This window comes from Furipterus horrens, unplaced genomic scaffold, assembly GCF_987537825.1.
Source record: "Furipterus horrens unplaced genomic scaffold, mFurHor1.1.pri manual_scaffold_1, whole genome shotgun sequence".
Classification (NCBI taxonomy): domain Eukaryota; kingdom Metazoa; phylum Chordata; class Mammalia; order Chiroptera; family Furipteridae; genus Furipterus; species Furipterus horrens.
In genome coordinates, this window is record NW_028327171.1 from 112,374,788 (window position 1) to 112,390,501 (window position 15,714).

Here is a 15,714-nt window from a genome sequence, read left to right on the forward strand (position 1 = left end):
TGTAATTTAAAGACTTTTATTGCCCTGGCCCGATGGCTCAGTTGGTTGGAGCGAAGTCTCATACACCAAAAGGTTGCAGGTTCCATTCCCAGTCAGGGCATATACTTAGGTTGCAGGTTTGATCCCCAATCTAGGTGCATACAGGAGGCAACCAATTGACGTTCCTCTCATATCAATGTTTCCCTCTCTCCCTACCTTTCTCTTTAAAAAAATAATTGAGACATATCTTCAGGTGAGGATTTAAAAATAATAATAAAAATAATAAATGAAGACTATTTTATATAATCTAGACGAAGGGGACAATGTATGCACATATTTCATCATAGTTTAACTTGTAGCCCCCAAACTGAAAGGAGTTAAACTAAAACAGCAGAGGAATGGGTTCATAAATTAAGAAACAGCTATTTGATGTAATGTTGGGCATTCATTAAAATTTGTAGTTATGAAGACTACACAGCCACATGGGAGCCTACCTACCCGCACTAACTGCAGGGAGAGGGGGCATTGTCTCTGCATATGACCTTGCTGTCTGCAGAGCTAAACCTGGAGTATGTGCTCCACCTCCCCTGCCACATTCAGTTGGACCAAGGTGTGTCCACCTGATGACAGCCAATCCACAGGCTGAACAGAAACCTCTGATGTTTGTGGTCTAACTGAATGGAAAAGATAAATTAAGCCAATCAAATCAGGATTTGACTTTAAGAGATCTAGAGAGAGATGTTTGAAAACTGTGGAACTGTAAAGTCATGTAGTTTGGTGTAGCCATTATTGACAATGCACACCGGAAGTTATGAGAGTATGGAACAGAAATCCAAAGATAATCAGGCACCCCACTGAAGGCACCTGACAGAGCAGCTTCGGTAGCTGTTGGCTTTCCAGTCTCAGCTCCAATCCCTGTGGAAATTCACTGCTTAGGTTCCTGTCCTTGCATTTCTGTAAGATCAGGCGCACACACACACACACACATGCACACACCCCTTTTTTCTGAGGTAATTTAACTTGACTAAGTGAATATTCCTTGCAACCAAAACAGTCCTAAGACAAGTGTTCACAATGCAATGTTGAGTTAAAAAAGAATGCAGCATTTTAACTATGTTATATTTAAAGTTACATGAAATGATTGCATAAAATCAAGGATTAAAAGTGAACAGAAAAAATAAGAAAAGCAATTAATGTCAGCATATTAGAATTACAAGGTGATTTCCCTCCCTTTTTTAAAAATGTTATTGGTGTTTACAGTGTAGGCCCAAAACTTTAGACCCTAAAACTTCCTTCTAGTTCAACCTGATTGTCTGGCAAGTCTACTGCCAAGTTCCAAAGGAAAAGATCTCTTCTTCCAACAATTCTCTCAGACTTAGAGACCTTCCTGGACTATTCTCCCATTGACCACACTCCGAATAAAGCTGAGTTGATAGCTTGATTTATGAATATAGGGCGTGTTGCTAAAACAATCTTTACTACTAGCAAGGTCCTCTGTACACTTCTAGAAGACATGAAAATTTTTATTTTCACCGTTGTCTAAACATTGTATTATTTTTTTTTCTTTTCTTTTCTTTTTTTTTTAAATGTGTTTTATTGATTATAATATTACATTTGTGTCAATTTCCCTTCCCTCTGCTCCCCTCCACCCGGTGGCCCCCCTCCCTCCAGTTGTCCCCCCCTTTTAGATCATGTCCATTAGTTGTGCATACAGTTCTTCTCAACCTCTCTCTGTCTATTCCATTCCCTCCTACCATGATCCTTAATGCCTATATCATCTCCCTCCCTCTCCCCATTCCCCCTCCCCATTGACCTCCCCCCAACATGTTCCCCATACCCATAGCTCTCTTTCCAGTCTCGTTGCCTGTTTAGTTTGCCTTTGTTTCAATTCCCTAGCTTCTGTTGTTTCTTGTGATGCAGTTTTCATTTTAGATTTCATTGTCTTGATCCTCCTTTTTCTAAACCAGTCCCTTTAACATCTCATACAACAGTGGTTTGGATCTAACGAACTCTTTCAGTTTTATTTTGTCCTGGAAACACTTTCTCTGTCCCTCTACTCTGAATGACAATTTCGCTGGATAGAGTATTCGTGGTTGTAGGTTTTGGATTTTCATTACTTTGAATATTTCTTGCCAGTCCCTTCTTGCCTGCAGGGTCTCCCTTGAGAAGTCAGCTGATAGTCTAATTGGGACCCCTTTGTACGTAATTCTTTTCTTCTCTCTTGCTGCTTTTAAGATTCTCTCCTTATCTTTAATCCTCGACATTTTGATTATAATGTGTCTTGGAGTGGTTCTCCCTGGGTCCAGCTTCTTTGGAACTCTCTGTGCCCCCTGGACCTGCAAGTCCATTTCCCTCCCCAAGTCTGGGAAGTTCTCCTTTATTATATTTTCACTCAATTTTTCAAGTTCTAGTTCATCTTCCTCGCTCTCTGGCAAACCAATGATTCTTATGTTGGGCCTTTTATAGCTGTCCCAGAGGTTTCTGATCCTCTCATCGTTGCTTCCCATTTCCTCTCGCTGCATTGGTTGACTGCTTGTTCCTTCTCCATATTCCGGTTTGTTGAAATGAACTCTGGATTTTATTTCCTCACCATCTGTCTCGTATGTGGTTTTGTTCCTTTTGTTATGAGTGTTTTTCGCTTCTTTCTCATCTTTTTCCAAATCTTTTGTGAATTCTGTAAGCCACCTGATAACAATGGCCCAGAACTGATCATCTGACAGGTTTCTTATTTGTTCATCTGTCAGATTCCTCATCTGTTGCCTGGTGAGCTGTGCCACCGGGATTTCTATAGTTGTCTGCCTCATTTTGACAGATGCGTTTTGTTTTCTTGGGCCGGCTGTAGGGGGCAGTGCCTGTGTATGCGTCACAATCCAGCGACCGGCGCCTGTCCGCGACCTATTTCGCAGCCCTGTGGCGCTTTCTTTGGGGGCGGGGGTCCAAGATGGATTCACACAGTTATTCCGCTAGGAGACCGGGATCCGTCCTCCCGCCCCCCTGGGCCTCACTGTTCAAGGCGATGTGGTGGCTGCTTTCCCCAGCGTTGGGGTCGCGAACTGCCGGGGGTTCAACTGCAGCTGGGGTTGTTCTCCCCGCCGCTGTCCCAGGTGCGACCGCAAACAGCTCCGCCCCCTTTCTCTCGTCCTACCTGCCCAAAGAGCGCCGCTGGTTTATAACTTCATATGTTGGGCTTCCGTGTAGTTTTATTTTCTGGAATTTCTAGTTATCCTTTGTTTTGAAGTAGTTGTATTCCTCTCTAGTTGTAGAGGGAGACCTAGCACGTCCGTCTAAGCCTCCATCTTGGCCGGAAGTTCAAACATTGTATTATTTTATAAAAGATGTCCAAAAAAGACCACTCACCTTGAAAATTATGAGAAATTATTTTAAAATTTTAATACTTGTTAAATATGGGCAACTCTAAAACCAATATTTTGACTAAATTCCAAATATGAAATCAGAATAGACTCATCCAAAGTTATCTATCCCTGGCTGGTGTGGCTCAGTGGATTGAGAGCTGGCCTGTGGACCGACCAAAAGGTGGCCGGTTTGATTCCTGGTCAGGGCACATGCCTGGGTTGTGGGCCAGATCCCCAGTTGGGGGCATTTGTTTCTCTCACACAACAATGTTTCTTTCCATCTCTTTCTCACTCCCTTCCCTTCTCTCTAAAAATAAATAAATAAATAAATAAATAAATAAATAAATAAATTGTTAAAAAGGTTATGTAATGTTTTCCAGCAGAATATAGTAATCTGAACTGTCCATGATGCTGAGAGGAATTGTAGTGGGAAATGTGCTTAGATGGGATCTAGTGCTATCCCAGCCCTGGACTAGTTAGTCTCTTATTCCAGCAGAACTCTTCCCCTCCCAGGCCTGTTCCCTCACCTTCATGTCACCATTGAAAGAGCCAAACTAGACGATGTACCTCTAAGGACTCTTCCAGGTCAAACATTTATAGTTCTATAGTTTTGTATGTGAGTAATAAAGTATAATTTTTGTGAAAAAGAAGGAAGTATCTGTACCTTTATATGAAAAATAAGCCATACACTTAAAAAATCAACTCTTTGCATTGTTTTGTGCTTTCTTCTAATTCTTATCAAGTACACACACACACACACACACAGATTTTACTCTGTTTTTTTAAAATCAGTATACACTGTATGTCTTTTTTTAATAATACTTTACTTGGATGAATATGTTTTTCCATAGAATACATGCTATATTAAATGAATGCACTGGAAGTATTATATTTAACTTTCCTTAATTTTCCTAGGTCAATAATTATAATTAAAATATAAAAATACCAATCTTAAGCCAGCTCTTCAGCATCTTCAATGATCCAGTGACCCAGGGAACAATAGTTCATTGAATTATAAAGTGACTCTTCAATGAGCAAGGTTAGAAGGAAACTTGAGACAAGTTCTGTCAGAGGCCAAAGCTTGATACACATGGTCAAATATGTAAACCTTTATTCCAAATATCTTAACCTAAGGGTGTCAAAGTCCTAATGATGCCCCTGGACACCTGCAGAAAGGTAAATGCTCAGGAATTGCTCAATCGTTCTTGGTGCTCCCTGATTGACATGTATTCTCCTGACCTGACATCTCAGTCCTCTCAAGTGGCCCTCCCAGACCAGCTCTCCTGCCTCTTCTCTCTCTGCTCCTTCTCAGGCACCAGTCTACTGGTTCTCAACCCAAACATGAGAGAATGGGCAAAAGAAGGCAAAGATTGCAAAAAAATTCTCCCAAGCAATCCAGATTTGCTTTCATGCCTCAACTGAGAACCACTGCTTTGTCAAAGAGAACTGACTACTTATCACTCCCTATGTCTCCCATCTCTACACCTTTGGTATAAGTCATTCCTCTTACTGAAATTTCCATCTGTCAAATCCAACCCACCAAGTATACTTCAATACCTTCACAGAGAAATTTAACAAAATCTGGCAGAGATGAGGATGACACACCTTTAATCTAGTAATTCTATTCTCTGGTAAATATCCTAGAAACACTCCTGCATATAAACACAAGGAGATATGTGCAAAAAATGTTCATTGTATCTCTGTCTGAAAGACCAGGGACTAGAAACAACCTAAATGTGCATCAACAGAAGAACTGATTTTAAAATTGTAGTACACATACACATACACACAAGAGAATACTATACAACAGTGAAAATAAAGTAGAGTAATATGTATCAATATATGTAATTTGTAAAATATATGTATTTATATATAAATTAAAATATACAGAAAGATAAAAGCAATATGTAGGATACAATATGATACTATATATAGAATGACATATTTCAGAATAATATATATTTAATAGCGGCTGGTTGGCGGCAGCTCTGCGGGTGCGGGGGCGGAGAGCAGACGACCTAGCGACCGCGGCCGGAGCGTGCCGGCCACCGCCCGCACCGCCCTTCCGCCCGCTCTCTGGACGGCCGCAGCCCTGCGGGTCTCCACTCCAGACCCACCTCCGCCCCACCCCACCCCGCGCGCCTCTGTCGCCTCTTCCAGAGACCCAGCTTGCTGAGAGGCCGCCGCCACCGCGCCAGGTTCCGGCCGCGGCCACCTTACGCCGTCCAGGGCCCCTCCGTCCCGGTCCCGGCCCCGGGACCCCGGCTCCCCGCCAGCCTCGGCCCGGGCCCAGCACCATGTCGGAGAAGAGCGTGGAGGCAGCAGCCGAATTAAGCGCCAAGGACCTGAAGGAGAAGAAAGAAAAGGTGGAAGAGAAGGCAAGCCGGAAAGAGCGAAAGAAAGAAGTGGAGGAGGAGGAGAACGGAGCTGAGGAGGAAGAAGAAGAAACTGCTGAGGATGGAGAAGAGGAAGATGAAGGGGAAGAAGAAGATGAGGAAGAAGAAGATGACGACGACGAAGGGCCCGCGCTGAAGAGAGCTCCTGAAGAGGAGGATGAAGCTGATCCCAAGCGGCAGAAGACAGAAAATGGGGCATCAGCATGAGCCCCTTGCCAATGGGCTGGGGTGGGAGACCCCCCCCCCACCGGGGCCTTGAGATGGGGGCAGGAACAGATGAGTTCAGCTACTCTTCATCTGGCTCCTTGCTCTGGGCCTTGCATTAGAGCTGCCACCCTCTTTTTCCCAGCCTTCTCATGTCCACCTCTCCGGACACTGCCCCTCCATCCTCACTCTGCCATTTTCCATCTCCTGACCTGTTCCATCTGAGCTCCCCAGCTGGTTCCCAATTGCCCCGTTCTCTCTTCTTCTTCTCTTCCTTTCTTCCCTCAGCCACTCTCATCCCTCCTCTTTTAGCCTCTCCTTCCTGACCTCTGCATCCTAGCCTCCTGTCCTGTCCATCCCTACCCTGCCTGATCCCTGGGTCTCCCCCAGATCCCCTTCTTTCAGACAGCGCCAGGCCGGGGTGGGGTCAGGGTTGGGACCAAGCCCCACAGCTGCCCCCCTCAACTCCTCTTTTTGTATAATTTAATAAAGAAATGGTCGCAAAATTATATATATTTTAACCCTGGCTGGTTTAGCTCAGTGGATTGAGCGTCGGCCTGCAAGCTAAGTGTCGCTGGTTCGATCTTCCAGTCAGGGTACATCAGAGAAGGAAAACTCTGACTCCAAAAAACCTCCGCTGCCTTGCGGCATACCTCTTCAGGGGAAAGGCTAAGGGAGTAAACCCCGACAGAAAATCCGGAGCCGGAGTCCCTAAGGCGGTTTGATGTTGTAGTCAACACCGGCAACTCCTGCGGCGCACCTGAACCCAAGCTGTATCGACTCCGTCTTTCCCTTGGACCCTTCAGCTGCGAAGAGAGGGGGGGTCTGCTGCATGGGCAACAGCAGACCCTCCATATTACCCTGCCCAGGCTCTGTAGCTTCAGTGTCATCACAAGATGTCGATTCAACACGGGAGGAGACAGATACCATGTCACTCCCGAGTCGGACTGCACAGCCATTCTCGGCGGTGCAGATAGACTCTTAAGAAGCTACACCATCGTCTCTCGAGACGGACGGCTGCCGACGACGATGACGACGATATATATATTTAATAAAAGCATAATGAAGTTCAGAAAATAAATAGCACCAAACTCAAGGTCCTAGTTACCTCCAGGGGATAAAGAGAGGATTTTCAAGTGAGTAGGGAAACACAGGTGGTTTCCATTGATTTAATAATTATATTAGTTTCCTGTAACAAATTACTACAAACTTGGTGGCTTGAAGCAACAGAAATTTATTCTCTCACAGTTCCGGAGGCCAAAAGTTCAAAATCATTATCACTGGGTAGAATGAAGGCATGGACAGGGAGATCTGTTTCTTACCTCTTCCAGCTCCTGGTGGCTGCCAGCATTCCTTGGTTTATGGCCACACCACTCCAAGCTTTAAATATCTTTCTGCTTTGTTATCACAAGATGTTCTCATGTGTGTGCATCTGTGTGTATACACATGTGTGTGAAATCTTCCTCTATTTCTCTCTTATATGGACACTTGTAATGACATTTGGGGCCCATCTGTATAATTCAGGATAATTTCCTATCTCAAGACCCTTAACTCGATCACATCTGCAAAGACCATTTTTCTAAATTTAATATTTACAGGTTTCAAGGATTAGGACCTGATATCTTTAGGAGGGAGAGCACTTTCAGCTGAGTGGTGGGAGGTAGTGGAAATAGACTTATGACCCTCCACCTTGAGTTACAGTTATATGTGCATATGCCTTACATTAGATACATTTGTAAACTTCTCATGGAAAGATGGATCTTCAGGAGGCTGCAGAGTAGTGTAATGAGAAAGTTAGAAGACTAGGAGTCAAACTCTAAGAGTAGGGTTATGGATTTGTCATTTCAGAGGTGGGGCAATTCTGTGTAAGATGAGATCCAGAGTATAATACCTAAAATCTGACTCTTGTCATTTTTAGAGCTTTTTGTGAGTCCGTTTAAGATGTTACATTATAATTTTAAAGAGTGGCACCTTCTCCAAAAATTAATGAGACCTGAAGACTAAAAAGCAAACAAACCTTTCAAAAATTAGTGTACTGGTGCTAACTTCTAGCTGTAGAATTTCAAGCATTGAGGACAGGTCAGGGGGAAAAAATTCCAATGACGTTACATAGGCAGTCATAAAATCCACCTGCTTTTAATACAAGCCTTCTACCTCAACCCCTTTCAGGTCAAAAGAGCTGCCAGTACTCTGTGAGTAAGCTTGGTCCCAGGAAGTTACACACAAGCTTAGGAGCTTCCTGGCTAGGATGGACCAGAGGAAGTAGGTGGCCAATTCTGCTTCCTTAGTCACATTTCCACTTAACTAAGTACATGTTCATTTTTTGCTTGCAGCCTGGTCCATGCAAGATTCATGAGGCCAGGACATGAACCACAAAGTCAGAGGTCTCCCTGAACCCTCCCTCCTCAAATGAGGGAGCAGGAGAATGGCCAGGACAAATCCTACTGGAGAATGTTATGGAGATTTACAAAACTGAGGTTGACATATGTGGCATTCTGCCTAAGGACATTTTGTCAACAAAGTGTACCATGCATGGAGAAAAGTCTAGATGAGTCATTTTTGTACCTATGAATTAATAAATAAATAACCTCTCTACCTTGGTAGGCTTAGAAGCTAAGGTTGTTGGTATTTCATATCTCAAGTCTTAGCTTAGTCTTAGTCATTTGAGAGGCATCTCTGCAGACATCTACATGGAAATGATTGTCCCATTAACCTTCCATTCCATCACCCTTTTTATTTCTCTTTCACCAGTTTTCACAGTCTGCAATCACCTTGTTTCCTTATTTGCTTATGTATTTATTATCCATCTCTCCCACTCTAATGTAGGCTATATGAAGACAGGAACCAACTCTTTTTTTGTAAACTCTTATATCTTCAGAGCTTAGGATAGTGTCTGACGCATATTAGACATGTAGTAAATTTTTACTGAATGAATGAATGGACAGATAAGTGAGTGAATGCAGAAGCTGAACAAATGCTTCAGGACCCATAAAGAATCAATCACAGAACTGAAAACAAAACCCAAATAAATATAAATATCCTATGTTTGTGTGCCTCAGCATATTGAGCTAAGATCGCTCCCCAATTTGCTATTTCTACTATCTTCCCACTTTTACCTGTGAAATATTACCCCCATCTGATGCACATTCCTTTTTCAACTGGAGAAACAGAAGCCCAGCAAAGTAAAATGACTTGAACAAAACTATGACTAGTTATATTTATGACTTGAATTTGGACCTTAATTTCTATCAAAGAAGTAGTTTACTTATAGGATGCTTTGGAGGATTTACCTCATTTTGTTCCTTTTCTCCATGAATAAAACAACAAAATACCTCCTACAAGAAAAATACCTCTCTACAAAGTCAGTTTTCCATTTGGCAAGTCAATAATCACTACATAGGCAGTGATATTCAAGAATAATTAAGGAGGCAACTTTCACTATGTCACTCTATTATGCTCTGTTATTAGAGTTCAGTGAGAGGACATCCTGCTCCCCAAAGCTACCAGGTACACAAGATGGTCCACATGAAGTCTTGGACTCATACTCTGGTTATTTTTAGCATTAGGGATATTATTTCATACTGTTAAGGGGCAACTTTAACAGTAAACAGAGGATTGACCTTCCCAGAATCTAGGGCCATCTGGAAAGGCAGCACAAGGAACATGAAGAACATGGGCTTCTAATACCCACTTCCTCTCTTCCCATGAGACTCTGATGCTTCCTAGTTATTTGAGAAGCAAATACTGATTTCATGTATTTAATACACTGATTGAGAAACTTTCCTAATATCTTAATAAGTCTGAATGTTTTACCTGTGTCCAGTTCTCGCTTTCTCTTTGAATATTATAGAAAGTATACCCCAGCTCATTTGTTCATCCTTTCTTACTTCTTTCTCCTTGAAAATGTCACTGGTTCTGAAAACTGATTTGAATTATAATAGGGGAGTATCACTGTCTGTTAGAGAAAGAAGAATTAATTTCTTTTCAGTTCAAACAAATAAAACCCTAATGTGCCATATTTTCTCATAAGTGAGTTTACTGCCCACCAACAGTAAAAGAATTACCACAGTACTGGGATATTCTATAAAGGTCAGTGATTTATTAAAGAGTAGCTTATCTTAGAGAATCTTTCTTAGCTCTCAAACTAACCTCATCATTAACTGATATTAATTATGTCTAGTGTTGTAGTATCTACTTCTATCACCATCTTAAAGAAAGATATCTCCCTTTAAAGTCACAAAGAGGAACTAATGGGTAGCTTCCTAAGAGACAATTTCAATACAGAATGATGATACCCTAAATGTTAAACACAAAACTGAAAAAAATCACAAAGCAAAACAATTTAAAATAAAGAATATTATTTCAGAATAATAAAAGGAAACTCTTCAGGTTATAGGACAAATTTCTAAAAACAGAATCTACAGAACATCCCAGAAAACATCATTTTAAGCCACTAAATTCAATACAGTCAAGAAATAGTATGGTAGTTTTCTGCCTGAGTAACAAAGATTCCACTGGGAAATACAATTTTCTTTGAGTTAGATCTGACACTTGTTTTTGACTAACTTTTGGCATCTGAATCCAAAAATGACCCCATTTTTTCTCTATCACATCAACTTTTTAAGGTACAGGATATCTTCCCTTTGTCCCAAAAATCATACAAAATGTACATACAAAGGAAAATAAAGAAAGAATTACCTGAATATACTGTTTATTTAGAGTTATTTTATTAGTATAAAGGCTATATATTGTTACTGTAAGTCAAATTGTATACAAGTAGTAAAGTTCTGCTACCAAACATACATATTAAGGTATTTTATCTTTTCCAACGACAGGCTAGGAAATGCCAAAATGAGATACTTGAAACAGTCTATGTCAGTTGGAAAGCTTTCACAAATTTCTTCATGAGACCTAGTTTTGGTGCAGAGGTGGGAATATAATGTTCTTTCTGTCAACAAGTGGCTCATGTAGAATGTTTGGATCACTAGGTTTGAGAAAGATCTTGGAGATGGTTTGACTCCACCCAATTCTTCTCACATGCTCTGCTGTCCCACACAGACAGAAAACAGGGATACTTGGTATATCCATGTTGCTGACTAAGAAGGAAGCAGACCATTTTAAGGTCAACACAGATGATCCAATTGTGCTTGTGATATTGCAACAGATCAAAAGTCTTCACGAAAACAAACTGAATGGCCAATTGGGACTACACCAAGTCAATTGCCATTGTGGAGGAGGACATATTTCAAGCTCTGCTTTGAGCTATCAATGAACAGTCGCCATTCAGTTGTATTCTAAATTGGAATTACCAATTCCTCCATTAAACCATGTATGTTTGGCAATGCACAAAGCCACTGTCACTTCGATAGTGCTGCAGAAATGCACTTTCTCTTGATCGAAAGTAGGGTGCCTTCATTCCTTTTTCAAGCAAAATTTTCTCATGCAGTCTTGATGCTAAGAGTTCTGAAGCCTTTTTGGATAGTCCCAAATCCCGTGCCAAATCATTCCACTCATGCTGATCAAATCCCTTACGAACTGAGTCATCTTCAATTTCAAGATCGTCATCGTCACTTAGTTCTTCACTATGCTGCTGTTTTTCAAAGAGAGTAGTTCAATGGAAACTGGCACTGGGATTTCAGCTGAATGAGGCACTGGGCATAAAGCTGATGGTAGACTAGGAGACTCTATTTTCCATTTATTTTTCTTGTTATATCCTGACGTTTTCACTATACAAAAGTAACAGTCACTTGAATGATCTCTGGACTCTCACCAAACCATAGGTATACCAAATGTCAATTTATCACATGTTGCCTTTGTCCACATCCGTAAACTCTTGACACACTGCTTGCACACCTTGTGAGGGGCCCAAGACTTATCTTAATCACCAAGTTTTACTTTAAAATATGCAAAATAGACTTGCCTGACAAATGTACTGATGTTTGTCCTTTGACTGGGAATGGTGAAACTGTCACAGATTAACAAAACGAATCAGGGTTGTTTAGGCACTTATGACAAGAAAGAGCAGAGGCAGACATGATCTGAAGGAAAGGAAATCAGTATGTACGTAAATTAAAAAATAAATTCTGCTAACTCCTTGTATACAGACAAGAACTTGGACTACACTTTGGAATATAATTCACTATATAGAGCAGCACACAACCTCTCACCACACTGTCTCATGTGTAACTGAATATCCTAGACAAGTATGAGCCTGTCACTGGTCTCCAAGGTCGTCTCCCATCCTTCCCTACTTGAGGGAGGTTTGCTCTCAGCCAATAGGAGAGCACTAGTGCTTTCCTCAATCCAGGCTCGATCCAGCCTCTAGTAGTTGCATTAAGATAAGCTGTAGAGAAAAAACTTGATGCGGTAGAAGAAAACTAACTGCAGTTTTGAAATCAGCATGCCTATTTAAGTCCAAAATAGCTGAAAAATTGAACTCAACAATAATTATGTTAAGAATTGTTCCCCTGTGTTGGTAATCGAAGGAATGTTTTCAGTTATCTGTTCTGAGGATTGGTTTTATTCATTATTTGAATTATACCTAAGAATACCAACAGCTCACATATTAGCTTTGACAGGAAGGCAACTATTCTTATTGTTAGAATTATAGCCTACAAAAACAAATCCAATGTGTCTGCTTTAAATTATCTCCATGAAGAATGAGGGTGCTATGGAGGCATAGACAGACACTCTGCATCTCCCTCCACAACTAGGAAAGAATACAACTACCTCAAAACTAGAAACAACCAGAAGTTCCAGAAAATTGAGCTACATGAAAGTACAACAAACAAAGATATAAAGAAGAAATACTCACCCAGACAGGTAGGAGGGGCGGAACCAAGGCAGAGAGGACGTGGTGTGGTGGCGGCAGCAGTGGTGGCGGCGGTGGCAGGCTGGAAAAAGCGCAGTAACATGTTTTAAAAAGTCTGGAGGGACAGCTGGGGAGTGTTCCCAGCTCCTCACCAGACCACACAGCTCATGGTCCAAGTACTGGGAAAAATTAAGCCTCATTGCTTCTCACTGTGGAAACCAGTGGGGGTTGGAGTGGAGGAAGAAACTGCCGGTCTCTCAGCAAAGTCCCCTTGTTTAAAGGGCCTCCATGGTCCTAGAACAACCACAGACCCACCCACTCTGAGAACGACGGCCAGGGCAACAGCTAGAGAGGTGCCAGTCCCATACAAAGTGGGAGAAGTGCCTGGAAAAGGTGTGAGTGCTGGGTAAGCTACATTGTTCCCTCTCTGACCCCTCCCCCACATACAGTGCCACAACGTGGTAAAACAGGTCACCCTCTACTGATGAATCCCTAAGGCTCTGCCCCTTACGATGTAACAGGAGTGACAGTTCTGCATAAGACACAGAGATCAACAAACACAGCAGCCTGTCAAGATGAGGAGACAGAGAAGTATGGCCAAGAGGGGGAATGGATCAAGGTTCCAGTGGGAGAACTAAGTGACGAGGAGATAGCCAACCTAACAGATGCAGAATTCAAAACACTGGTAACAAAGATGCTCACAGGCTTGACAGATATGCTTGAGAATGGCAAACGCATAAGAGAAGAAGTGAAGGCTATGCTAAGTGAAACGAAGGAAAAGCCACACAAAACCAATGGTGAAGGGAAGGAAACCAGGGTTCAAATCAGTGATTTGGACCATAAAAAAGAAAAAGCAGTCAACCAATGCAGAATGAAGAAGCAAGAATTGAAAAAAATGAGGAGAGGCTTGGGAACCTCTGGGACAACTTTAAATGTACCAACATCCAAATCATGAGGGTGCCAGAAGAAAAAGAGAAAGAGCAAGAAATTGAAAACTTACGTTAAAAAATAATGGATGAAAACTTCCCAAATTTTGTGAAGGAAATAGACATACAAGTCCAGGAAGCACAGAGAGTCCCGGGCGAGCTGGACCCAGAGGGTACCACATCAAGACACATAATGATTAAAATGCCAAAGGTGAAAGATAAAGAGAGAATCCTAAAAGCAGCAAGAGAGAAGCGGAGAGTTGCCTACAAATGGGTTCATATAAGACTATCAGCTGATTTCTCAAAAGACACTTTGCAGGCAAGAAGGGACTGGCAAGAAGTGTTCAATATGATGAAAAGCAAGGACCTACAACCGAGATTACTCTATCAAGCAAAGCTATCATTTAGAATGGTAGGGCAGATGAAGTGCTTCCCAGACAAGGTAAAGCTAAAAGAGTTCGTCATCACCAAGCCATTATTATATGAAATGTCAAAGGGATTTACTGAAGAAAAAGAAGATCAAAACTACGGACACTAAAATGACAACAAACTCTCACCTATCAACAACTGAATCTAAAAAATAAAAACAAAACCCAACTAAGCACACCGGAATACGAACAGAATCATAGATATGGGGATCATTTGGAGGGTTATCAGCTGGGAGGGAGAAGGGTGAGAAATGGGGAAATCATTCAGGGATTAAGAAGCATAATTGGTTGGTACAAAATAGACAGGGGAAAGTTAAGAATAATATAGGAAAGGGTGAAGCCAAAGAACTTATATGCACGACCCGTGGACATGAACTAAGTGGGATGGGATTGCTGGGGGGAGGGGGCTACTGGGCAGAGTGGAGCAAAGGGGGGAAAAAATTGGAACTAACAACATAATCAATAAAATATACGTAAAAAACAAAAATAAAAAATAAATAAATCAATTATCTCCATGACTCTTAGTGGTTGGTTGGCCAGTCTGTCTCTTTCATTAGATGGTGAGAGCCTTAAGGGAAGAAACCATGTCTTACTCATTTTTGTTTCCCAACTTGTAGCACAGAGGGAGGAGTGAAGTTAACACATAATTAGGTTTGGAGCCTGGCTCAAAAGTCAACCCCATTTTGAGTACACTTTTGTTTTAAGCTGTTCTATTCTTTATTCCTATCTTTTTTGGAATTTTAAACACTTAAAAAATATATTTGGTCAAAAGTACCTCTGATTTTGTATTTCCAATTGGCTCATGATAGATTTGCAATATTATATAAATGGTATTGTTAGTTCCCCTGTAGCTGTTATTTTCCTTTTGTTTACTATTAATCAATATTTCAAAAATCACTAAATAATGTACTGGATTCTAAAATGTTAATTTAAATACTATAAATTATAAACATTAATTAGTACTAAACATTATGGGTGACTGAAAGCAAGCTATTTTAAACATTTATAATTGGGATCCACCCACAGACAGTAGTCTTCAGAGTCTATATAATCTCAACATCCAGCCACAGAAACGCTTCCACCACCTGCTAGTGTCTTCATCCACAACTCATCCAGGCTTTGCTACTCAGCCTCCATTATAAGTAACTGCAAACACTACCTCTTTGAAGGGAGGTGCCTTATGGTTCACACCTAATGTCTGTGAAAACCCAGCAATTCTATCAAGAAAAAAACACACAACATAAAAATAGCAAAAATTAGGTTTAAAAAAAAAAAAAGGCACAGGATACCCCTACAGATGCCAAAAGGGCAATATTTCAAGTATACTGCTTTTAGGAGAATTGACCTGGAGTCTGCTTGAATTGTTCAGTCTACAGAGAAAGAGAAACAAGAAAATCAACCATAACAATGTAGGATTCAGAGACCACATAGGATTGGGTAGCTATAATTGAGAGTAGAATAGGGCATTATGGGAACACAGAGGAAGTTACCTGAAGAGTCTGGGAAGGTTTCACTCAGAAGCAAACCCTGAACTGCATTTGGAAGAACAAACTGGAATTAGTTAGAAATAGAAGTGCAAGAAGGTAGAACTCCAAGCAGAAGAAAGACTCACACAAG

At 41.3% G+C, this 15,714-nt stretch overlaps 1 protein-coding gene across 1 annotated transcript; it reads left to right on the top strand.

Annotated features, from left to right (window-relative positions):
• Window positions 1-5,614: 5,614 nt before the first annotated feature.
• Window positions 5,615-5,965, top strand: LOC150021746 (parathymosin-like). The gene has a single exon (XM_090266313.1). The coding sequence runs from the start codon at window positions 5,630-5,632 to the stop codon at window positions 5,933-5,935; it is 306 nt and encodes a 101-aa protein (XP_090122439.1). The 5' UTR covers window positions 5,615-5,629; the 3' UTR covers window positions 5,936-5,965.
• The last annotated feature ends 9,749 nt before the right edge of the window (window positions 5,966-15,714 follow it).

Coding starts and splice junctions, on each gene's coding strand:
- LOC150021746 (XM_090266313.1), top strand. CDS start 5,630: ATGTCGGAGAAGAGCGTGGAGGCAGCAGCCGAATTAAGCGCCAAGGAC.